We start from the raw sequence: 25,431 nt of genomic DNA, 5'->3' as shown, positions 1-25,431 counted from the left end.
CATCCTGACCAGTTGCATCGCTGCCTGGTATGGCAATTGCTCGGCCTCCGACCGCAAGGCACTTCAGAGGGTGGTGCGTACGGCCCAGTACATCACTGGGGCAAAGCTTCCTGCCATCCAGGACCTCTACACCTGGCGGTGTCAGAGGAAGGCCGTAAAAATTGTCTAAGACCCCAGCCACCCCAGTCATAGACTGTTCTCTACTACCGCATGGCAAGCGGTACCGGAGTGCCAAGTCTAGGACAAAAAGGCTTCTCAACAGTTTTTACCCCCAAGCCATAAGACTCCTGAACAGATAACCAAATGGTTACCCGGACTATTTGCATTGTGTGCCCCCCCCAACCCCTATTTTACGCTGCTGCTACTCTCTGTTTATCTTATATGCATAGTCAGTAACTATACATTCATGTACATACTACCTAAATTGGCCCGACCAACCAGTGCTCCCGCACATTGGTTAACCGGGCTATCTGCATTGTGTCCCACCACCCGCCAACCCCTCTTTTTACACTTCTGCTACTCTCTGTTCATCATATATGCATAGTCACTTTAACGATACCTACATGTACATACTACCTCAATAAGCCTGACTAACAGGCAGTATATAGCCTTGCAACTCTTTTTTCAAATGTCTTTTTACTGTTGTTTTATTTCTTTACTTACCCACACACACACACACACACACACCTTTTTTTCCTCGCACCATTGGTTAGAGCCTGTAAGTAAGCATTTCACTGTAAGGTCTACACCTGTTGTATTCGGCGCATGTGACAAATAAACTTTGATTTGATCTGAAAATGTTTACCTCCTGGCCAGGAGGGCGCTCATTTCCTCCATCAACCCCCCTCCTCCAGGTGCTCCTCCCAGAGGGCCGTTCCCTCCAGGTTTGGCCCCTGTAGCGCCAGCCAAGCCCCCAGCCATGGCTGCAGCCAGAGCAGCTGCCGCATCACCACCACTATCACTCTGAAGGATAGAGAGAAAGGTCAGAGTCAGAGAAGTAGTGGTAGACCATGTTACAGAGGCACATAACTGGGGGTCAGGTATGGTGGAGTGAGGCATATGAAAGCGTGAAGTACAGTATGGGCTACATGATTTAAATGTATCTGAAGTGAGTGGCAGCTCCCAATTAGTGCTGAGTAATTCGTGTTTTGAGGTTGGTTCGGTTATTGTTAGATTATTTAAAAAATAATCCCGATGTTTGATTTCAATATTTTTATATTACGAAATAATGACATTACAATGATTTGAGCATTTTAATGGAAATTCCAAAGGCCAAAATGTGGACCAGTCAGGTAGACAGTTCCACATCAATAGAAAAATGGGAAATTACTATGAAATAATCAAATATTAGAGTTTTGTATATTACTTAGTTTTTATTTGATTTTTCATTCCTTAAAGTCATCATTTCATCTCTACTCAGGCAGCAGCAGTCAGCCAGCCAGGCCATCTAACGTGCTCCCCACACTGTACTGTCTTCAGTCATCCTATTTAGCTAGCCAGCCTAAATACTGTAGCCTACAGTATGCTGCAGAACTGTCTGACAAAATAATTGTACTAGTTCTTCAAAGTAGATAAGGTATACTTTCACAAACTGTCTCTGTCCCTCTCATCGTTGTGTACATTGACTTGATTTCTCAGATTTCTCTCGTGAATGAAACAGCGAGCTGGGCTCACCAAAAAAAGTGAATTAAATGGAATTCAAGTAATTGAACAGAAGTCGATTTAATATCCAAAAAAACGATGAAATGTTAGTTAATAGCTCAGCACTACTTCCAATAGAGGGGATATAAAGTGTGACTGGTGCTGGACAAGATTACAAGCCTGTGAGGATATGGTATGAGACAAACAGTGGGTGTCTGTGTAAGGGTAAGGACTTGTGGGTGTGTTTCTGTTCTGTGCGTGTTGGCCTCTCACCCTTGGCACTTTACGCAGCTTGGCTCCAGCGAGGGCAGCGGCCAGCCCGGACAGGGGGCGGTCCTCTGAGGGGGAGAAGAGGCCGGGCGGCAGGGGAGGGGCTGGTGGAGGGGGAGGGTGGGCCTGGCCACCGAGGGAAGGTGGGGGTCCGGGTGGGGGAGGGGGCCCACCGCTGGTAGGGGTGAGTGTGGGGGGTAAGGGGGGAGGGGGAGGAGGGCCTGGTTGGGCAGAGGCTGTGGGGGTCACAGTGGAGCCGGGAGGGAGGGGGGGAGGGGGAGGGGGGGTGGGCAGCACCGGCGTCAACACTGTGTCTGTATGGGGGGAGGAGGGAGAAGAGTAAACAGTCAGTATCAAAATGTAGGACTCACAGAAAGAGTAGGAGTCACGAGTTCTCTCCTATTTAGTTTATCCTCACACACAAAACTCAGGCTTCCTAAAGTACCCATACTATATTCAGCATCAATACTAACATTATCAGGCTTGACCATTTATTGGGTAACTTTAGACTTTAAAACTTGTGTGTGAAGACACAGCATGAAGTCGCCAACATCCCCTTGCTGTTTGTCATACAACATGCATGCATATCAGTGAGTTGTGGCAATGGCCTAAATGTATCCATTTGAATGAAGCAAATGGAGACATCCAACACATAAACAAGACAGAAAATGCATTGGACACAGGAAGTCTAGCAGCCTTAGTTAGGTCAATATCGGCATATGCCTGCAAGAGCAGCCCTGAACCATGGAACCACAGAGATGTATTAACTGTAACAAGTAGCATGTAGAAAATCATTGTGATTCCTCAACCCAGACAGATGATTGGATCAATAAGCCATGATGGAACGTGCCCATATTGAGCTCCTGTTAATGAGGGCGTGACCTATAGAATTAGGAATTCGAATACTAATTATTAGAATAGTAATTTAACTGGATCTCTATAGTGTGACCAGTTTCCTTTCAGCCAATGAGAGAGGAGACTGGAGGGCAGAGGTCACTAACACGGGTGGGTCAGTCCAAGTGGGAGAAATAGTCGCACTGAATCATCTACATACACAGTGCATTCAGAAAGTATTCAGACCCCTTGACTTTTCACACATTTTGTTACGTTACAGCCTTACTCTAAAATTGATTAGTTTCTCCCTCAAATCTACACACAATACCCCATAATGCCAAAGCAAAAAAAATGTTTTAGACATTTTTGCAAATGTATTATAAACTGATTCAGACCCCGTATTCAGACCCTTTACTCAGTACTTTGTTAAAACTCTATTATGTTACAAAATAGTCTCATTAATGCTACTGGAGTGTTTGAATTATGTCAAATCTGAACTTTTGAAACTGCAATGGTTTTCAGGAAGATTTCAAATGTGGATAACTACTATTGAATTAAATGTTATTTCTCATAAAGTTAATAAGGTAATCAGATGTGATGGCCGGTTAAGGAAGAATAATAAAAAGCTTGTCCTCATTTGACATGGTTGTTAGAGGTTATTCATTTATTTGGATCCCCAAATGCAGAGGGGACAGACGTGTATGCTAACTATTCTATTTATGAGAGGGAAAAAATGATCTTAATATTATTGATTCCAGCTGCTGGATAGCTTCTGACAGTGAAAATCCCTCTAAAGACTGCCCCCGGGTTCAGTCAGTCATTTCCTAATCAAAATACATCTAATATCTATGTTAATTCCTCCGCACCAGCATCCTTCCCGTTCCCTTGAAACGTACAGTAGTGTCATGACAAGAACCCTAAGTGAACAAGGATAGAGCAGAAATGAGTCTCCATCTATCAGTCCCTTTTGTATCACGTATACAAGCCTACGGTCACCAGGTCCAGTCGGCTTGATGAACACAACACTGACATGACAAGTGAGGGTTAAAAGTCATGGTAACATACTAAGGTCATCACAATGGTGAATTGCAGAAAAATAATAGTTTGAGGTGATAAAAAAAAAACAAGAAGCAAAGGAGAAACAAAGAGACATTGATCCCTCCAGACATAGCTGCAGCGATCTATAGCTAGATGCAACAGAGCCCCCTGTCTGTGAGTGCACACATACATGCCATGCCATGCCCAGACACCATTCAAACCAGTTCACCAGGCAACTCAAGACCACGAGCAATAGCATGGACATACATGGCGAGAGTATGCTGACAGAGGCCAGACATACACCTGACCAACACAGATTAACAAGCACCTAGCAGACCTAGAGCCATACTATCCACCGCTGCAGCCAGCATTGGCACCCAGTGCTGGGCCGAGCTGGTTAGGGCAGGCCCGCTACTCCCTGGCCCCCCGTTAGTGGGTGAGTGGAGGTAGAGAGCGAGGCTGAGAGAGGTGAGGCCTTACCCTGCTGGGCCAGAGGGTCTGCAGGCTGAAAGGCCTCTGGAGCCGAGGAGCAGGAGTCTCCCAGCTCAGAGAGGTTTACAGAGAGGTCAGCAGAGGCAGGGGGAGCTGTGGAAGGAGAAGGGACAACAGCAGGCTGGGATGAGGGAGAGGACACAAGGGGAGCGATGGGGGAGACAACAGGCGACTGCTGGCAGGACAGGGACAGGGAGAGAGGGGGCAGCGGTGGAGGGGGCGGTGGGGTGGGAGGGGGCGGCGGGGTGGGGTTGCTGCTGTTGCCAATGGTGACCGGTGAAGGGGCAGGGAACATAGGAGGCCCATTGGGGGAGGGGGGTTTCTGTGACAAGGGGCTGGGGACAGGGATGGCAATGACAGGGCGAGGGCCTGTTGCCTTGCCCGGGGGGCTACTGATCATGACTGGGGGCGAGGGGGGCAGAGGGCTGAAGTTTGTTGCTGACCACACCAAAGACTTGGAGGGGGTTGCTGGGGCCGGGGTGGGGGGCGTGGGAGGGACGGGCTGTCGCCTGGGGACTGTGGCGTAGTGGGGCAAGACTGGGTGGAAGGCGGAGCCTAGTGAGGTGGCAAATCGGGAGGCAGAGTGACGTAGAGGCGGGGTGGGGGGTGTTGCAGAGGAGGGTGACAGGGTGGGCGGAGGGTAGTTGGGGGTGGTGGGAGACACAGACGTAGAGGAGGTCTTGGAGGAGTACTCTGGAGGCGGAGGGGTGTAGAGGGTACTTTCAAACGCTGAACAGGACAGGAGAGAAGCAGCCACCGTGCAGCCACACAAGGGGGGAAAGAACACAGGAGAGGAGAGAGAGAAAGGGGGAGAAACAGAAAGAACAGAGAGAAGGGGGCAAATGAAGCAGGAAAAACCAGCACAGACCTAAATCTCCTTTTTCTATACTTGTCTGACAGAAAGGATGCTACTATTAGTACACAAGGTTAGCAGTTGAGACAGAACCTGAGGCACACTCTGTAAACAATGCGTCAATGTGTACACATGGATAGAGAGGCAGCAGAAAAACAGAGACCATAGTACTTTCAGTCGGGAGCGCTTGGCTTGGCCGCTCATTGAATGAAGCCTAATCAAGTGATGCCCACTTCAAACACTTTATTAGCCTCTGGTGAAACTCACAGGATCAACACACACCAGACACAGCACTGGTCAGTCACTCACTCTGTCCATGCTGCATCCAGCCGCTCCATACCAGGACTGAGCAAGCAGAACAGTTGTATTCTATACATTTAGAAGTCAAAGAACCACAATTGAGACATGACACCAATTTGGACATGTTTTGTAAATTGTTCTAACAATAAGCAAATGGTGCACAGACTCGAGTACAATCTAAATGAACTAAATAAATAAAACGCTTCAATATATTTGGGTGACTCCAGTTTAAATCAATCACCCCTTACTTGCATTCACCATTACCTAGTTTCTATCAGAACGATTTCAAGTCAGAATCTCCTCTTTCAAATGACAAGGAGTTCGCTCCTTGTCTTACAAAACAAAGAAAAAAATACCATCACAAAGTCTGTTTCTCATCAACACACACATCAGTAGTATCTTCTCATCTCTCATGTAAAGTACAGAATTAGTGAGGTGAGCCATTGCGGGGGTAGTCTCGCTGGGTGGTCACACTGCCAGAGCCTGACTGCATGCTCTGAATTATCCATGCTCTGTTTTGTTGTGGCCCCAGCCAGCGTAGCCCCAGAGTTAGCCCAGAGCGGAGGCCACTCATGCAATATGTTGACTGAGGGGCAATGCTGCTAATCCTTTGTGCCGGCCTCATTCTGCTCCACTGACCCTCAGTGGCAGCCACACACACACACTCCTCCAGCCAGAAGACTTACTCTTGCCCAAATGTTTGTCTCTTTTTCCCGATCCCCCAACTGTCTCCTCCTTTCTCCTCTCCCCTCCCTCCCTCCCTCCCTCCCTCCCTCCGGGTGGTAAGTGGGCAGAGGCAGGCCCCAGCTTTGCTCTGTGATTCCAGAGTAATAACACACACACACCTCACTAACCCCAAAATGGACATACACTCCATCTCCTCCATACACACTAACTAAATGTAGCCTAGTGTGTAGCCTAGTGTGTTCCCTAGGAGAGTGGCCTACAGAAGAAGCGGACCGGTCTAAAACCATCACATCAGTAGTAGGAATGGCTGGATTAAAGTTGTTGACATTCACACAAGGAATCCCTTGTTCTTTTGAATGCGATGAGGGGCATAGCTAATATGAGACAGACGCCACAGTGTGCCGGACACATCAGGAAGCTCATTTCAGATAGTCCATGGATCTGCGGATGCCCTATTAGCAGACCTCTCCTCAAGTGTTCAGTCAGAAGTTGAGGTATGGTTACACACAGGATCAGCATGGCATCCATTAGACACTGACGACATCCAATGGAATACTAAACATACTATGAATGAAATTGGAAATCCAACCAAAAGCTATGTCAAGGCTATGTACATTAGGCCAACAGCGCAAATGTTTGTTTTTCCTGCAGGAAAGACAACTAGAAGCGTATTAAAAGTGCATACTCACACCTCAAACCCAAAAGCGTCCCAAATGTTACAGCAACATGCAATGCAACATTGTTTCTTGTGTTGGTATACATACCCTACATTACCCATCTCATATGTATATACTGTACTCTATATCATCTACTGCATCTTGCCATCTTTATGTAATACATGTACCACTAGCCACTTTAAACTATGCCACTTTATGTTTACATACCCTACAGTACTCATCTCATATGTATATACCGTACTCTATACCATCTACTGCATCTGCCATGCCGTTCTGTACCACCACTCATTCATATATCTTTATGTACATATTCTTTATCCCTTTACACTTGTGTGTGTGTGTAAGGTAGTAGTTGTGGAATTGTTAGGTTAGATTACTTGTTGGTTATTACTGCATTGTCGGAACTAGAAGCACAAGCATTTCGCTACACTCGCATTAACATCTGCTAACCATGTGTATGTGACTAATAAAATTTGATTTGATTTGATTTGATTTGGTCTTGTCATGTTCTGTGTGAATTGGGTCGTTATGCATTTATTGTATAAATGTCCTGGGAAAAATAAAGTGAACTCTATACCATGATATGTTAGTTATATTGATGTGCTCCTGCAGTGCAGGCAGAATGTTAGCCTTGATGGTTCATTTTTCTCCTACTAACACAGAATCTGGCCCAGTTAATGTGATGATTGTGGCACTGAACCATGCCAACACTGGCTCCCCCACTGACCCAATATGTAGCAGCAATGCCCATCTCCCATCCTTGATCCTCCCCTAACCAAACCCAGAACCTGAGTCCTGCACCTGCCTATGCTTTGCCGGGCAGGCTGGCTGGGGTTCCCCCTACCATCCACCAACACATAGTCAAAGCCATCCCTGGTCAAAACAGGACCCATTTAACAGGAGTAGGCAGAGAGAGCTGAGTGTGTGTCAGTGTGTGTGTGTTCTTGCCTGCTCGCTGAGAGAAGCACCTAAACACTCCCCCTATGCCCTAGCGCCACTCAAGCTGTTCCACGAGCCCGTCCAACACACAGGCAGATGGGCAGAGAGAGATGGGAGAGGAGCCTCGCTATAAGTCACACTAACTAATGAGCGGCCAGGGATGGCTGAGTAGAGTCAGCGTCTAGGCTCCGCTTCAGACTCCAGCTAAATGTCAAGCTGGGATTTTACACCCAAGACGACTCTTTGGAAGTACTACTGCTAAATTAAGTGAGATCTAAGCCCACTCACCTGTTGGTAACTATTCTGTCATTTTGTTCTGTGTCGTCAGTGTGTACTGTACTACCTTGTCCTGTCCTAGACATCAGATGTGTGCATATGCGTGTTGGTGTGTGTGTGTGTGTGTGGAAGTATGTGTATGCATGTGGGCGAGTGTGTAAGAGGTAAGGAAAAAGGCTTGGCTGCTCACCGGCGTTGGAGATGCGTCTCCCTCTCTCCCAGTCCATCTGCTCTCTGTCCAACTGCTGCTCCTGGTGAGTCTCTCGCTCCATCCTCTCCCTCTCCTGCTTCTCGCTCTCCATCAGCTCCCACTCTCTCTCCGCCCGCGCTCTCTCTCCGCCCGCTCTCTCTCCAACTGCTCTCTCTCCAACTGCTCTCTCTCCAACTGCTCTCTCTCCAACTGCTCCTGACGCTCACGCTCCAGGCGATCCCGTTCGGCGCGCTCCACATGCTGCCTCTCGGCGCGCTCCCTCTCCCTCTCGGCGCGCTCTCTCTCTCGCTCCTGACGCTCACGGTCTTGACGTTCCCGTTCACGCTCCCTCTCCAGCATCTCACGCTCCAGCCGTTCCCTCTCCTGGCGCTCGTGCTCCAGCCGCTCGCGCTCCATCTCCTTCTGCCTCTGAAGCTCCTGCAGCTGCCTGCCATGGGGAGAGAGGAGAGAAGAGGTTAGAGAGAGGAAGAGAAAGGGGTTGATGAGGAGAGACGAGAGAGGAGACACCAGACGAGGAGACACCCGATGAGGAGAACTAAGACAGGAGAGACCATACAGTCAAGAGAGGAAACCATAGAAGAAAAAGGAGAGACCATACAGGATTGTGGAGAAAGCAGAGAGGAGAAAGAATAGAGGAGTGGAGAAGATGGGGTAGCCTAGCGGTTAAGAGCATAGGGCCAGGTAACGGAAAGGTCGCTGGTTCGAATCCCCGAGCCAACTAGGTGAAGAATCTATCAATGTGCCCTTGAGCAAGGCACTTAATCCTAATCGCTCCTGTAAAATGTCAATGAAGAGATGAGGCCCTGACCTCGTTTCACACGCTGGCCTAACGCACCACGCAGACCCACAGGCAGTGCTGTCACTTGGAAAAGGTATTTTTGTCATCATTATATAAGCTTGTTGTCATTATGTAATTACTGTTCTGTGCAAGACAAACCGTTACGCAACCACAGCTAGCTCTGCACATTTGTTGTTAAACACCACAATGTATTCTTCTGGCTACAGCCTCCCATTCTGTAGTGAACCTGTCTGTTATAAACAGAACCTGTCTGTTATTCAGCTTCTACTGGCATTTACTGCATAACATTCACCAAATACCTAAACACATCAGCTTGTTCATTCCAACTAGGTCTGCTGAGGTCGGATAGGAGCTTCTCAGGTTGGGAATGACTTATTTCTGCAGCGAGAAATCTCATCACTAGAGGGCAGCATGCTGTAATAAGAGATGAGGCAGGCTGCCTCCTGGGGTAGCCTGCTGTAGCTCACTGTGACTCTGGCTGGTTGGCTGCAGCTCCAAGCCATTTCTTCTCGCTCTCCCCATATCACTACCATGGAGGCTGTGACTGGTACCCGCCTATTCTGTTTGGCTTCATCAGCCTCAACCAGGCCTGCTGACAAATATTACCCAGACTGTCATAATAACACTGCAGATCCCCTATCCATGACTGTCAATTTGGGACATTTTGGATTGGGTCACATCAATACAATTGAAGCCTTGACCAAATTAACCTGTGGTGCTTCACTTGTATAGGGACAAGCTGCAAGCCCTTTTCCCTCAGTCACTCCTTCACCCTACTGTTCACGTTGAATCATCAACATCAGTCATCAGTTTCAAACGCTATCTGGTGTCACACCGCCCCCGCGCTCCATCTGGCCAGGAGCTAGCTACACACACCTGTTCCGCAATGATGTCACAGCCAGACACCCCCCTCTAGGTTCATCACCTGAATACTCTACCCCACCAGTCACCAGCCAACTTCCCATTGAACCCCTCCTACTTCCCTGGCCCTGCATCCCCTGGTGGGGCAGCATCAAGTCTCCACACACCCTTTAGAGAGGAACATGATGGGAAATAAAAACGCTTTCCTGCCCCAAGACAGGCCTGGAGGAGTATGACGTCCTATCACGTGGTGTAAACGACTTACAATACACCTGTTTATGAATAACAGCACTTCCGCTCCCCTTTTCCTATAAGTGCACTGTGTGTGTCTATTCTACACTATGTGCTCTGAGAGAAGAAGTGATAAGTCAAAGTGGAAACCGGACACAAATAAACCCTCAATGTGCCAAGTCAGGGGATTACAGGTTCAATCAATCCATGTTATTCACCCAGAATGACTTCATGGGCTCTAGTGAACTAAGACTAATGATTTACTGGAAGGCAAACCATCGCTCTTCTCTTTTTGATGGAGATCGAAAAAGCTTTGAAATAATCCATCATTAACATATATAGCTTAAGAATGGCATGAAAATTATTTCAATGTTACTTAAGACTGTAAAGCTTCAGCTAGTAATACAACTAGAAACAGTTATGGGCCCAGGCAGCAATCCACTCTGTAGGCTAGAGTAGCCAGAGAAAGGGCTGAGAGAGAGTTAACAGATTTAGTTGGTGGAGATCCTCTCTCTCCCAGAACCAGCGTGGAAGCGGCTGAGGAGGCTTTCACTAGCTGTTGCCTTAGCCAGGCTTCCCCCAGTACCACTGACCCCATTATCCATATTCACTAGTCTCACTCTACAAGGTGTCCCCATATCACACTGTGCTGTTATCGAAATGTAGCTGTACCCAGCAGGCTCCCATGAGGACGGCTATTCTCCTCGCCACTGGTGCACTTCATAATGAAACTGCCTTGTTACAACAAGACAGGGAGCACAGAACAGAGCACTCCCGTCCTAACTTCACTAAAGCCCCAGTGCAGCCCTCATCTACCTCTTCTCCATCCTCCCACGCCTCCCCCTCCACCTCTTCCCCACCTCCCTCTGAGTTAATTAAAGAGCAGGAGTTTTGTACTGCTCATTAGGCGCTGGGCCACTAGAGGTCTGGAGGCAAGGTATCTGGCTCGAAGGACCACTCCCAGGGGTTTCGCTATAGGATAACATCCCCTTATCTCCACGCTGATATAGCTACAGTATGGAGTACAGCAGAGAGTCTACTATATAAGGTAGTGTATATCAGCGCTAAGATAAGAGGCATTACAGTGATTAGCATATACTCCACCCCGGGGGCAGTCTGCGAGGGCCGCAGCTCCTCCACAGAGAGTATCAAACTGTGACAGGAGTGCTGACAGTGCCGGAGACTGCTGCACAAGCAGGAGCCTCTAAAATATCACAATTAAAGTGTAGAATATTATCAGTATGCCCGAGGTTAAATGTAGGCGGGATGGTGTTGAGAGCAGCAGGAAGGGTTGATTATGCACACCACTAGAACGAACGACAGGGTTAGAGAAGGTCAGTGGTGGATGATGCAATTGACGTGCAATGTCAATGACACCTATATGGGGAGTGGTTATACCGTACAAAACCGAGTGAAACTGTATACAGGATTGGTAGTAACGGAATACATGTAAAAAGGATGACGTAAACCAATCAACCCGGATTATGAGGAAAAACAACAACAAAATGATCATTGTGCTTGGTTCATAGAACCGGGCTTACGTCAGTAACCTGCGGTAGCCACTGGATGTGGTTTGTGTTTTCTTCCTGCAAATGTTGCTCTATCTTTTGAACGGTTTAAACCACAAAATATTATGACCCCATGCCTGTAATATAAGACTCCGTCTACAATTCCCACAAGCAATAACAGAGTGGACAAGCCTAGGAACTAAAATCAGACTGGGGGGAAAAGAACATCAATTATGATGTTATATTCTACCTTGAAGATGATACAAAAATATTGCCTGGTGAGCTTCTGAACTTCCCAATACCTTTCTGATGCATTTCAGTCACTTTTAACCATACTACCTTCAGCTTGAAATACTGTCAAAACTGTCAGACTGATTAGTAATAAACTGTCATAGCTACAATAAAAAAATTCAACATTGTCCGTTGATTACATTAGTTTTTACATGGTGGGGTTTGGTGAAAAAAGAAAAAAATCTAAATGGGATCAGGGCCCAAAAAGTTTGGGAACCCCTGCTTTATACGGAACAAGGCTTCACCAAAAATAAGGTGTTTTACAACGTAGAACTTTGGTTAACTTTGGTAATGGTGACATGACATACCTGTCCACAGCAGTAGTTCAGACTATTTCCATCTAGTGTATTTATTGTACATGTAACACTATCTGACACACACTGAAATCCCTGGCATACGAGACCATAACATTCCTACACAACACAAAGGAGAACAGTTATAATAAGCACTAGGCCTCACCATGTCTGTTAGGCGAGATTGTGTGGCGAGAGGTGGTGGTGGAGAGGAGGAGAGTCATAGGACAGAGTCTGCTTGCCATTCGTCAAGGGGATAGCAATTTGTTTACATCCAGTTTAACTTTCAAGGAAGGGACGTCATGTTAAAGTAATGTTCTCCTTGAGATGAACATGGATATACAGTACCAGTCAAAAGTTGACACCTACTCATTCAAGGGTTTATATTTTTACTATTTTCTACATTGTAGAATAATAGTGAAGACATCAAAACTATGAAATAACACATATGGAATCATGTAGTAAGCAAAAAAAGTGTTAAATCAAATTAGATTTTATATTTGAGATTCTTCAAAGTAGCCACCCCTCACCTTGATGACAGATTTGCACTCTTGGCATTCTCTCCACCAGCATCACCTGGAATGTTTTTCCAACAATCTTGAAGGAGTTCCCACATATGCTGAGCACTTGTTGGATGCTTTTCCTTCACTCTGCAGTCCAACTCATCCCAAACCATCTCAATTGGTTTGAGGTCAGGTGATTGTGGAGGGCAGGTCATCTGACGCAGTACTCAATCACTCTCCTTCTTGGTCAAATAGCCCTTACACAACCTGGAAGTGTGTTGGGTCATTGTCCTGTTGAAAAACAAATGATTGTCCCACTAAGCCCAAACCAGATGGGATGGCGTATTGATGCAGAATGCTGTGGTAGACATGCTGGTTAAGTGTGCATTGAATTCTAAATAAAATCACTGACAGTGTCACCAGCAAAGCACCACCACACCTCCTCCTCCTCCATGCTTCACGGTGGGAATCGCATATGTGGAGATCATCCGTTCACCTACTCCGCGTCTCACAAAGACACGGTGGTTGGAACCAAATATTTCAAATTTGGACTCAGACCAAAAGGACAGATTTCCACCGGTCTAATGTCATTTGCTCGTGTTTCTTGGCCCAAGCAAGTCTCTTCTTCTTATTGGTGTCCTGTAGTAGTGGTTTCCTTGCAGCAATTCCACCATGAAGGCCTGATTCACGCAGTCTCATCTGAACAGCTGATGTTGAGATGTGTCTGTTACTTGAACTCTGAAGCATTTGGTTGGGCTGCAATTTCTGAGGCTGGTAACTCTAATGAACTTATCCTCTGCAGCAGAGGTAACTCTGGGTCTTCGTTTCCTGGGCCGGTCCTCATGAGAGCTAGTTTCAGAGCTTTTGCGACTGAACTTGAAGAAACTGTCAAAGTTCTTGAAATTTTCTGCATTGACTGACCTTCATTACTTAAAACAAACATCTTTTTGGTTACTACATGATTCCATATGTGTTATTTCATAGTTTTGATGTCTTCACTATTATTCTACAACGTAGAAAATAGTAAAAAGAAAAGAAAAACCCTGGAATGAGTAGGTGTGTCCAAGCTTATTACTGGTACTGTATCTGAAGCAATAAGGGATAATAAATACAACTACACTGAACAAAAATAAAACGCAACACGCAACAAAGCTTTTACGGAGTTACAGTTCATATAAGGAAATCTGTCAATTGCAATACATTCATTAGGCCTTAACCTATGGATTTCACATGACTGGGAATACAGATATGCATATGTTGGTCACAGACACCTTTAAAAAAAGGTAGGGGCGTGGATCAGAAAACCAGTCAGTCTCTGGAGTGACCACCATTAGCCTCATGCAGCGTGACACATCTCCTTCGCATAGAGTTGATGAGGCTGTTGATTGTGACCTGTGGAAAGTGGTCCCACTCCTCTTCAATGGCTGTGCGAAGTTGCTGGTATTGGCGGGAACTGGAACACACTGTCGTACACATTGATCCAGATCATCCCAAACATGCTCAATGGGTGACATTTTCAGCTTTCAGGAACTGTGTATAGATCCTTGCGACATGGGGCCGTGCATTATCATGCTGAAACACACTTCTCCAGCGTGCCAGTGGCCATCGAAGGTGAGCATTTGTCCTCTGAAGTCGATTACGACGACAAAGTGCAGTCAGGTCAAGACCCTGGTGAGGATAAGCATGCAGATGAGCTTCCCTGAGACTCTTTCTGACAGTTTGTGCAGAAATGTTTGGGTTTTGCAAACCAGTTTCATCAACTGGCTGGTCTCAGACGATCACACAAGTGAAGAAGCCTGATGTGGAGGTCCTGGGCTGGCGTGGTTACACGTGGTCAGCGGTTGTGAGGCCGGTTGGACGTAATTCTCTAAAACGACATCAGGGGCGGCTTATGGTTGAGGAACGAACATTGAATTCTCTGGCAACAGCTCTGGTGGACATTCCTGCAGTCAGCATGCCAATTGCACGCTCCATCAAAACTTGAGACATCTGTGGCATTGTGTTGTGAGATAAAACTGCACATTTAGAGTGGCCTTTTATTGTTCCCAGCACAAGATGCACCTGTGTAATGATCATGCCGTTTAATCAGCTTATTGATGCCACACCTGTAAGTGGATGGATTATCTTGGCAAAGGAGAAATGCTCACAAACAGGGACGAAAAGAAATTTGTGCAGAAAATCTGAGAGAAATACGCTTTTTGTGCCTATGGAAAATGTCTGGGATATTTTATTTCAGCTCACGTAACATGGGACCAACACTTTACATGTTGCGTTTATATTTTTGTTCAGTGTATTTAGGGATGTCAGTTTTGAGTACTAGTGTATACTGCACCCATAGCAGAACTTTCATTACATTCCAATATAGAATCTTTTTGGGATATGACAACTATAAAACTCTCATACAGTCTAACAATACAATGTATCATCACTATTAGGGTGAGCCAAGCTGGAGCATTAACAATACATATGTCTTGCTGAAAGAGGGGAAGGCAGCTCCTTGCAGGTCCTACTGAACAGAACAATGGGACCAGATCAGAAATGATGAAAGGATTCCTCAGCACATGTTAAAACACACAAACACAGAATTCCCCTCACTTTCTCAGGAGCCCTACATGCACACCGAGCCGGGTGGGAAAAGGTTGATATGTGCATGACTTCCTCTCTCACATTTAAGGTATTGAAGGCTTCAAAGATGTGAAGAACCTTGGTGATCCATTTACTAGTCTCAGTTCCTGACATGCGTTGCCTGGGGAACGGTTGCTAAGGGAGTGTAGAAAGCACACGGCCTGAATCCGAACGTCTTTCAACAACTTACTACTACCACGGACTCACACACAAAAAAGCTTTGTCAGTATTTTACAAGAAAACGAGAATCGCTTGAATGTGCTGTGTTTGACAAATTAATTATTTAGACAGTAGGAAACCAGTGCGGAGGAGGAGGACATTACAGTATGAAAGTGTCAGAACGAGGGCAGACTATTAATACAGACAAAATTAGAACCAAGGTTGGGGCAGGAGAAAAGGGCTGGGCGATAAGGCCAAAATATCACAATATTTTTCACATTTCTGACAGCATGGCGGTATTTTATGTTTCTGAATAAAAGTTCTAAATATGTTTTATGAGTAGTGCATAACCCTTGAATGGCAACACATGAATTCGGAGTGCTTTTTAATGGGCTTTCTCCATTCTGATGGTTTTATACTTAACCAAACTAGTACAAAACTGACAAAGTAGTACAATTTGTACAACTTTTCATTTTATTTAGCACTCTACAATAATATCGTTATAGACAGTATTGCAAAAATCCATACCGGTATGTGGATCCTGGTATACCGTTATTCACGATATAGTCGCCGAGCCCTAGCAGGAGCAGATGTTAGACAACATGGTCTACATCCAATGAAAATGTCAAAATACAATTCCACACTGAAGAGTGAGCATCTTTGGAGTGGTCTTGAGAACTAACTGCACACAGTCCAAGCTTTAGGGTGTAGCAAGTGTGATGCTTCTCAGCGGTCCTTGATTCTGACAGCCAAGGGAAGCAGAGCCGCACAATCACAAAGCCTGGCAAGCCCCCAGTCCAGTTGGTCAGAGAAGCTTTCCTCATTGGCCTGGCCTGAACAGTTCTGTATCAGTGGACTGAAGCCCAGTTAGTCCATATGGAGCTACTCTATAAATGACTCCGTCCAACTCTACAGCTCACAGTTACTTCCAGGTGTCCCCTAACCAAGCGCAGCAAGTCAGACCAGGGGCCTCATTTATAACCATTGTATAAATTTCACACTATACATCTGCGTGCGCCATTCAAAAATAAATAAATGCATGTCTAAAAATAGAGATTTATAAACTTGGCGCACAACATGCGCACGTTTCCCGTTATAAATCTGACACGTCCTTAAACTGTGCATGCGTGAACTAGCATTATAACTCCGCATGGAAAACGCCCTGCATCCACCTTTTATGGTGACTTAATGCCATTTATTTGCTGTATAACTTGGAACTTTTTGAATTAGTCCATGTTAGTTTCTGATAAACTCAGCAAAAAAACACTGCAAGTTCTTTTTAAAGATCCTTACTGTCATTTTATTTTTGTAATTTGAAATAGATTTCTAAGTCTTTTTGTAAATGATTGTAAAGCCCAATATTCAAGTCCCTGTCTTTCAAAGATAATTTGTAGAAATCCAAATACCTTCACAGATCTTCATTGTAAAGGGTTTAAACACTGTTTCCCATGCTTGTTCAATGAACCATAAACAATTAATTAACATGCACCTGTGGAACGGTCATTAAGACACTAACAACTTGCAGACGGTAGGCAATTAAGGTCACAGTTATGAAAACTTAGGACACTAAAGATGCCTATCTACTGACTGAAAAAACACCAAAAGAAAGATGCCCAGGGTCCCTGCTCATCTGCGTGAATGTGCCTTAGGCATACTGCAAGGAGGCATGAGGACTGCAGATGTGGCCAGGGCAATAAATTGCAATGTCCGTACTGTGAAACGCCTAAGACAGCGCTACAGGGAGACAGGAAGGACAGCTGATTGTCCTCGCAGTGGCAAACCACGTGTAACAACACCTCCACAGGATCGGTACAGCCGAACATCACACCTGTGGGACAGGTACAGGATGGCAACAACTGCCCGAGTCACACCAGGAATGCACAATCCCTCCATCAGCGCTGAGACTGTCCACAATAGGCTGTAGGTGTGTTGTAAGGCATGTCCTCACCAGACACCACCGGCAACAACGCCGCCTATGGGCACAAACCACCATCGCTGGACCAAACAGAAAAGGCAAAAAATGCTCTTCACTGACGAGTCGTGGTTTTGTCTCACCGGGGGTGATGGTTGGAGTCGCATTTAACGTAGAAGGAATGAGCATTACATCGATTTGGAGGTGAAGGGTCCGTCACGGTCTGGGACGGTGTGTCACAGCATCATCGGACTGAGCATGTTGTCATTGCAGGCAAACTCAACGCTGTGCATTACAGGGAAGACATCCTCCTCCCTCATGTGGTACCCTTCCTGCAGGCTCATCCTGACATGACCCTCCAGCATGATAATGCCACCAGCCATACTGCTCATTCTGTGTGTGATTTCCTGCAAGACAGGAATGTCAGTGTTCTGCCATGGCCAGCGAAGAGCCCGGATCTCAATCCCATTGAGCACGTCTGGGACCTGTTGGATCGGAGGGTGAGGGCTAGGGCCATTCCCCCCAGAAATGTCCGGGAACTTGCAGGTGCCTTTGTGGAAGAGTGGGGTAACATCGCACAGCAAGAACTGGCAAATCTGGTGCAGTTCCTGAGGAGGAGATGCGCTGCAGTACTTAATGCAGCTGGTGGCCACACCAGATACTGACTGTTAACTTTTGATTTTGACACCCCCCCCCCGCCCTTTGTTCAGGGACACATTATTCAATTTCTGTTAGTCGCATGTCTGTGGAACTTGTTCAGTTTATGTCTCATTTGTTGAATCTTATGTTCATACAAATATTTACACATGTTAAGTTTGCTGAAAATAAACACAGTTGACAGTGAGAGGCCGTTTCTTTTTTTGCTGAGTTTACAAAGAGCAATGACAAATTTGATCAAATATTTTTGGAGGTGTTGGCAGAATGTTATCTTTTGCAGTAACTTAGGCTGTATTTGGAAAAGGACTGACCGTTTCTGAAAGACAATAAAATGGCACATTATTGTGGACATGTCAGCTCTTCTCACTAACAGCAAATGGCTGCATTTTTTAAATTATGTTTTCAATTTTTTAAATAAAAAAATAAATAATCATATCACCCATTTGCACAAGATACTTACTTACCAACCACTAGAAAATGTGCGTGCGCATGGTCTAAACTCTGTGTCGAAGTAATGACATTCTCATGCCAAGTTCAGTTTTTATAAATTGTAACCTTTGGGAGAAAACTGGCGCATGGTTGTTTTGGGATACATTTTGTATTTCATCACGAGGCCCCAGAACACTAGTCAAAGCCAAGGAGAGGAATTGGTTTTGTCCAACAGCAGCCCTGTGTTAGACAATAACAGAACACAAGCACTATACATGTAGTCTGACACAGCTGCAGGTGCTTGATACCACCCCTCCACTACTGTTATTGTGTGATCTCAACTACTGTTACCATGAGATCTCAACCACATACCGTGTGATCAATGTCAAGCAGCAGATAAATGCTCCTCATTAGCAGCTCGTCTCTAAATGATTCTGTCAATCGGGTACAGAGCACCACATTATTTCCAATCTCCCTGCATCAGTATGGAGAATATCTTCCTTTTGTCTCACCACCTGACAGATGCTAGAAGCAGGCACAGTGCTACAGTCAAACTGCTATAGTCTCACACCAGCTACTTATACATCCCATTACACTCTTTTAATCTAATGGTAGGTTAATACTGGGTATCTCTGGGACTTTAAAGAGGCATCTTAAAGTCTTGGCTTTTGTGAGTCATGTCTTCAGAAGGACTGGGATTTGGGATTGGAAGAGAGATTTCCAAATCCACATATTTGCCTATGTAATCTTCTCGAAACCACGACCAGCGATCTTCTGACAGAGGACATAGATCTAAATATTTATTTATAGCGTGGTTCAAAGTATGACACTGAGAAATAGTCAGCGTAGATATAGTTATGCGTGACGAAGCACGGAATGTATTTAAGAGATGGATATATAAACAGCCAAGGCTCAATACATGTGGTCATTCAAGAATTTGGTATGCCATTGTTGGACTGGATTGCTGCAAAACTTAAAACAGGATTTCCACATTATGTGTATGAATGGCTTGCTTTTCCCCCTCAAACACACACGTATATAGGATTTGTGACACACACAGTCACACACACTGATCCCTGGGATGCCAGGCTGCTCTGAGGCCATAGCTGAGTAGTGAGAGCGGTTTTGGCTGGGGACGCGCCTCTAGTCTCTCCAGCTGGAGCTATGAATGCTGACAACGTTTAGCTAGCTCGTCTGGGCATGTTGCTGTTAGCTAGCACATGGACAAGCAGTACTACAGTAGTCAGACATGACACAAATTACCACCATAGCTGGATCCTTCGTTCTGTTTTGCACTACAGAATAAACTTTGAGAACAGTCAGCCCTCAAATGCTAGTTACCTAACGTTAGCTAGCAAATCCGAGTTGAAACAAGCTAGCTAGCTAATTTTAGCTGGCCAGGTCGGATTTGCTTGGTTGGCTAGCTAGCTAATAGCCAATGCTATGGCAAGCAAGGTAGAAAATAAGTCAGCTAGCTAGACTGTTATGCTAATAATGATGCTAACCTTTTAGCTAGCTAGCTAATGCCAGCAAGCTAAATACATGGCTCTGAGTCTAGCTGGCACTGGCAGAAGTATGGGGTCACGTGAGTTACAGCATGGTAAGAGGGAATTCATTTCTTCAACATCTTGCTCACTAGCTAGCTAGCAACATTAGCAAAGCCAGCTGTAGTCACATATTGGCTACTTAGCAACCTGACAATTTCTGGAGGCAGTGGAAACACAATTTGAGCTAGCCCACCAAGGCCAGCCCAACCTGGATTGACTTCAAAGTGCCAATTGAAACTGTGCTCAAGTCAGCTGGGCCTCTTGCTTTCTCTCCCCATCCCTCTCCTTTTAATTTGACTTCTGCTCCCTTGATCCTTTGTATTTTATGAAGATATTCCAAGCAGAGAGGACGCAGCAAGGTCTCTCCCCTATCTGGCCGAAATAACTTGTATGTATATGGAAACTGGTATGCATGTATGCAAGCATGACATTGATAGATGTGACTGGATGTAGGCCTATAGTATAGGCATCTCTGTTTTCTCAGTGTTTTGCCAGTACGGGACCATTATCATTTATTTATTCTAATTTTAAATGAATGTAGTTCTGTCCTTGAGCTGTTCTTGTCCCTTACAAAAAAAGATTGCAGTCGGAGTGCAGTATAACTTCTGTACAATGCAGTATAACTGCAGTTAAAGTGCAGTAACTGCAGTATGCTGTAAATACTGCATCCAAATTAACTTATTTTTACTACAGTAATGTTGCAGTGTAACTGCAGTTACAGTGTAGTATAACTGTGGTGCTAGGCTAATTATTCTGAAAATACCACCGTCAACTGCATTTACTACACTTTTTTGTGGTTCTTTTCCCCCCAAAAATCTCTCCAATTTAGATCTTGTCGTCCTCCGAAACATGACCCTCCAAACCGGCATTCTTAACACCAGCTAGCGTAACCCGGAAACCAGCCGCACCAATGTGTCAGAGGAAACACAGCTGAACTGACGACTGAGGTCAGCCTGCAGGCGCCCGGCCTGCCACAAGGAGTCGCTAGAGCGCGATGAGCCAAGTAAACCCTCCCTGGCCAAACCCACCACTAACCCGGACGACGCTGGGCCAATTGTGCGCCGCCCTATGGGGATCACGGCCAGTTGTGATACAGCTCGGGATCGAACCCGGGTCTGTAGTGACACCTCTATCACTGCTACGCAGTGCCTTAGACCGCTGCACCACTCGAGAGGCCCGTACTGCAATCTTTTATTTGGAAGACATTTACAATTGAAGTCGGAAGTTTACATACACTTAGGTTGGAGTCATTAAAACTCGTTTTTCAACCACTCCACAAATTTCTTGTTAACAAACTATAGTTTTGGCAAGTCGGTTAGGACATCTACTTTGTGCATGACACAAGTAATTTTTCCAACAATTCTTTACAGATTATTTCACTTATAATTCACTGTGTCACAAATTCCAGTGGGTCAGAAGTTCACATACACTAAGTTGACTGTGCCTTTAAACAGCTTGGAAAATTCCAGAAAATTATATCATGGCTTTAGAAACTTCTGAGAGGCTAATTGACATCATATGAGTCAATTGGAGGTGTACCTGCGGATGTATTTCAAGGCCTACCTTCAAACTTAGTGCCTCTTTGCTTGACATCATGGGAAAATCAAAATAAATCATCCAAGACCTCAGAAAAGAAATTGTAGACCTCCACAAGTCTGGTTCATCCTTGGGAGCAATTTCCAAATGCCTGAAGGTACCACGTTCATCTGTACAAACAACAGTTGGCAAGTATAAACACCAGGGGACCGCGCAGCCGTCATACCGCTCAGGAAGAAGATAATAAAATAAACTGTACTCCGCATGCATTACACAGTCTATTTCGCTCACCTCCAACACAACATGGGGCAGAAAAGTGAGTAGAGACCAAGGGGCCTCATTTATAAATGTTGCCTAGGCACAAAAGAAGGTGTGCTCCACTTTATAAGCAAACTTTGGGATTTGTAAAAAACAAACTTGACGGGAGAATGTGCGGTCCTCAACGGACACTGACCCATACGTACGTACATAAACTGGATAAATTAGAAACTGCGACTCCGATGGCAGAAGGAAGAAACTCGAGAAACGCTTTGAAATTGATACCATTGTGTAAAATAAATTGAAATATTACCTCTCAAGTATTATGTATAGAGTTCCCTGGAGTGCACAAAAAAACAACAGAGAAAAAAAAAACATTTAGGATAATAAATACAAATGGAGATATCCGTTTTTGCAAAAGAACCCCTAAAATATGTTGTCCAGTTTAATCGGGAATCATATTTAATTGGATCTGTAATTATTAAACAATACTTGCATATTATGAAATTTATACTCAAATCATAAGGTGAACAGTAGGACAAATTACGTTTAAACTGATGCTGTTTTCGATGCCTCAGTCGGGCAGATACGAGTGCAGTTTCATATATTGTTATCACATGTTCGTTGCGCAGAACTGTCAATGTGATAATGGCCCTGTCATTGTCAGTTACAATCAGGGTAATTACCACACCTGAAGGTGTTACGCAATTGGGGAGCTGTGACAATCAAATGGGTGGGTATAAAAAGGCATGCAATTACAATGCGTAATGATGCACAATGGCTGCTTTGGTACTGTTGGAAGATTTGGCGAATGGAAGAATTCCGAGATAGCGAATTGTCAGAGACCAGCAAGATTTACTGGCCAATGATAATAAGTGGCTTATGAGCCGGTTCCGATTACCAAGAGCTGTTCTCTTGGATCTCTGTGCTGTAGTGGGCCCAGCTTTACAGAGAAGCACCCGCAGAAACCAAGCTATGCTTGTCCCACTTCAACTCCTTGGCAACCTCGTTAATGGTGTCGATGGTGTCTCTTTGCGTTTGCAGGACTGCATCTGTGAGGACACGGCCGCTGGAGGGTTGTGACGCACGAGGTGCAGTGGAGACGCTGGGGCTGGGCACACTCAGCTCCTGCTCAGCTGCAGCACCACCGCCCCGGTGGAACGCTCAGCTGCAGCACCACCGCCCCGGTGGAACGCTCAGCTCCTGCTCAGCTGCAGTACCACCGCCCCGGTGGAACGCTCAGCTCCTGCTCAGCTGCAGTACCACCGCCCCGGTGGAACACTCAGCTCCTGCTCAGCTGCAGCACCACCGCCCCGGTGGAACGCTCAGCTCCTGCTCAGCTGCAGCACCACCGCCCCGGTGGAACGCTCAGCTCCTGCTCAGCTGCAGCACCACCGCCCCGGTGGAACACTCAGCTCCTGCTCAGCTGCAGCACCACCGCCCCGGTGGAACACTCAGCTCCTGCTCAGCTGCAGCACCACCGCCCCGGTGGAACACTCAGCTCCTGCTCAGCTGCAGCACCACCGCCCCGGTGGAACACTCAGCTCCTGCTCAGCTGCAGCACCACCGCCCCGGTGGAACACAGCTACTAAAAACAATAGAAAATAACTGTTTCAACACAACTTGAATGCATTTGGTTTACTCTTTTCAAACGAGGGAATAATAATTACATACCTGGATCATCCGGTGTGTCTTGCATGTCGTGTCCCCCTCATTGAGGTCCGGTGTCCTTTTTCCCCGCCAGTGGCACAAACACTTTGTCTGTGTAAGGCTATGCGCCTTTTGGCCTCCACTTATGTCAGACCACTTTTTTATTTCTGAAAGGGTCCGAACTTCTGAGCCAGCAGCATTCACAGCGTCCGCCACATGCCGCCACTAACTCCTTTTTGACATTTATAATAACCACACTGTGTCCACCAAACAATTATTATTTTTTTGCTTCAACCTCCCCACAAGAACTTCAATTTCACACTGGGTGAAATTTCTATTTAAGCCTTTGTCGGGATTTTCCGTCATCGTCGTCATGCAGTCAGTATGGACGGATATTAATTAGGGGCGGTTCACTGACTATTTATAGGCAACTATGGGCGTTAAAATGGTGGGACAAGACGCTCGCTCACGTGCTCCAAATTTCGAGTTGATTGTGATTTATAAAGGGAAACCGGCATGGGACGTGCGTGCGTACTGTGTTATAAATCGGAATATTTTTGTGCGTAACCACTTCCTGTGTTTCGTCTGTACGCCACCTTTGACGTGAATCCGCCGCACAGTTTTATAAATGAGGCCCCAGCTCTGGAACACGGACACACTGGACCTCTGCATTACTGACCATAGAACAGTTCTTAACCCTGTGTGTGAAAATAGACTAGTGGTGCAAGGCTATTCCACTACAAGGCTCGATGATGGAGGGTGTAATAGGAAACTACTATAACCAAGAGTGTCAGTCATTTCATCATTGGTGTTATTTATAAAAAGGGAAGAAAACAGTGACCTTTAAAATACATCCATCTCCATTCTGACACTAAAGACTAGAATGTGAGGGTCATGGTAAAGTATGCCTAACCTTCAGGCTAAATCTATGGTGGAATTATAGACCTCGAACATAGTCAATAGTAAAAATAAAATAAAAACACTGTCAGGGTCAGACTGAAAGTACTAGGCTGTCCCCTGATAGCAAAGTGTGTGCATGTTCGCGATTGCGTACATGCATCCATGTGTGGAGGCGTTTCTGCACCTGGTTGTATTTTTTTTTTTAGAGAGTGCAGATGAGTGTGTGAGCCTGTGAGAATCCATCCTCTCCACTCCATCTCTCCAGGGTGGGCCAGGCAGGATTGTAGTGAGTTTGCATCACAGGGATGACACCAGGCATTAAGCACCCAGCCAGTTCCATTGACTGCAACAGCTAAATATGGACGAAGGCCGGAACAGAACAGAAGAGTGAGGGGGAGGCTCAGGGCCAGATCCATTTCACACAAACTATATAAGTCCTTTGAACACATCCAGGCCTTTTGTGTTAATGACAGAGCCACACAGATTAGGTTAGATATCCTTAAAAGGAGCCATCCTAAAGGAATGATTAGTCTACTAATACAGTACAGAGCTATGTTGGACGGACATGTTGCTATGTCAGGTAATTCTTTGTATGAGGTGGTTCCCCGGCCAAGGAACATTTGGAACGGTCCAGGGACATTCTTCACAGGGAGGCCTATGTCTGAATGTATACAGAAAGTGTTTTAGACTAGGCAATCACTCAACAAGCTTCAGGCAAGGCCACCCACTTCTCAAACTACCCTCCATGTGTGTGTGCCCCATGTTAGCGTGGAGCAATAAACCAATTTCTTAATGATGGAGTTAATATCAAATCCATGTCAGGATTCAATTTTATGACTTTCAGATGGGAGAGAGTGGGTTGACTTTACAAGGCAGCAAAAACACACACATGCGCCTGTGTAAATCAACACTTATAACAACTGCTCTAGTGCAGGATAAGAATCAGATAGGGATTGCCCCTACAAAAAAATGTAATATTCGGAGCAATCGATTGGTAGAAAGTTTTTATTTAAAAAAAAAAAGTATTACGTATATTTTTCTAAATATAGACGGT

At 45.6% G+C, this 25,431-nt stretch overlaps 1 protein-coding gene across 1 annotated transcript in view; it reads right to left on the bottom strand.

The window, feature by feature from the left end:
* Positions 1-25,431, bottom strand: part of enah (ENAH actin regulator) — a 104,951-nt gene that overhangs the window by 11,554 nt on the left and 67,966 nt on the right. The window contains exons 5-9 of the mRNA XM_071370282.1: positions 8,348-8,645; positions 8,198-8,258; positions 4,264-5,004; positions 1,915-2,225; positions 806-963 (exon numbers count right to left, since the gene is read on the bottom strand). Coding sequence (XP_071226383.1) covers positions 806-963; positions 1,915-2,225; positions 4,264-5,004; positions 8,198-8,258; positions 8,348-8,645 — 1,569 coding nt within the window. The remainder of the gene's footprint in view (positions 1-805; positions 964-1,914; positions 2,226-4,263; positions 5,005-8,197; positions 8,259-8,347; positions 8,646-25,431) is intronic.

Source organism: Salvelinus alpinus, chromosome 27 (genome assembly GCF_045679555.1).
Source record: "Salvelinus alpinus chromosome 27, SLU_Salpinus.1, whole genome shotgun sequence".
Taxonomy (NCBI): Eukaryota; Metazoa; Chordata; class Actinopteri; order Salmoniformes; family Salmonidae; genus Salvelinus; species Salvelinus alpinus.
Note: the sequence above shows the minus strand (reverse complement) of the source record. Positions and strands in the feature narration are given on the sequence as shown.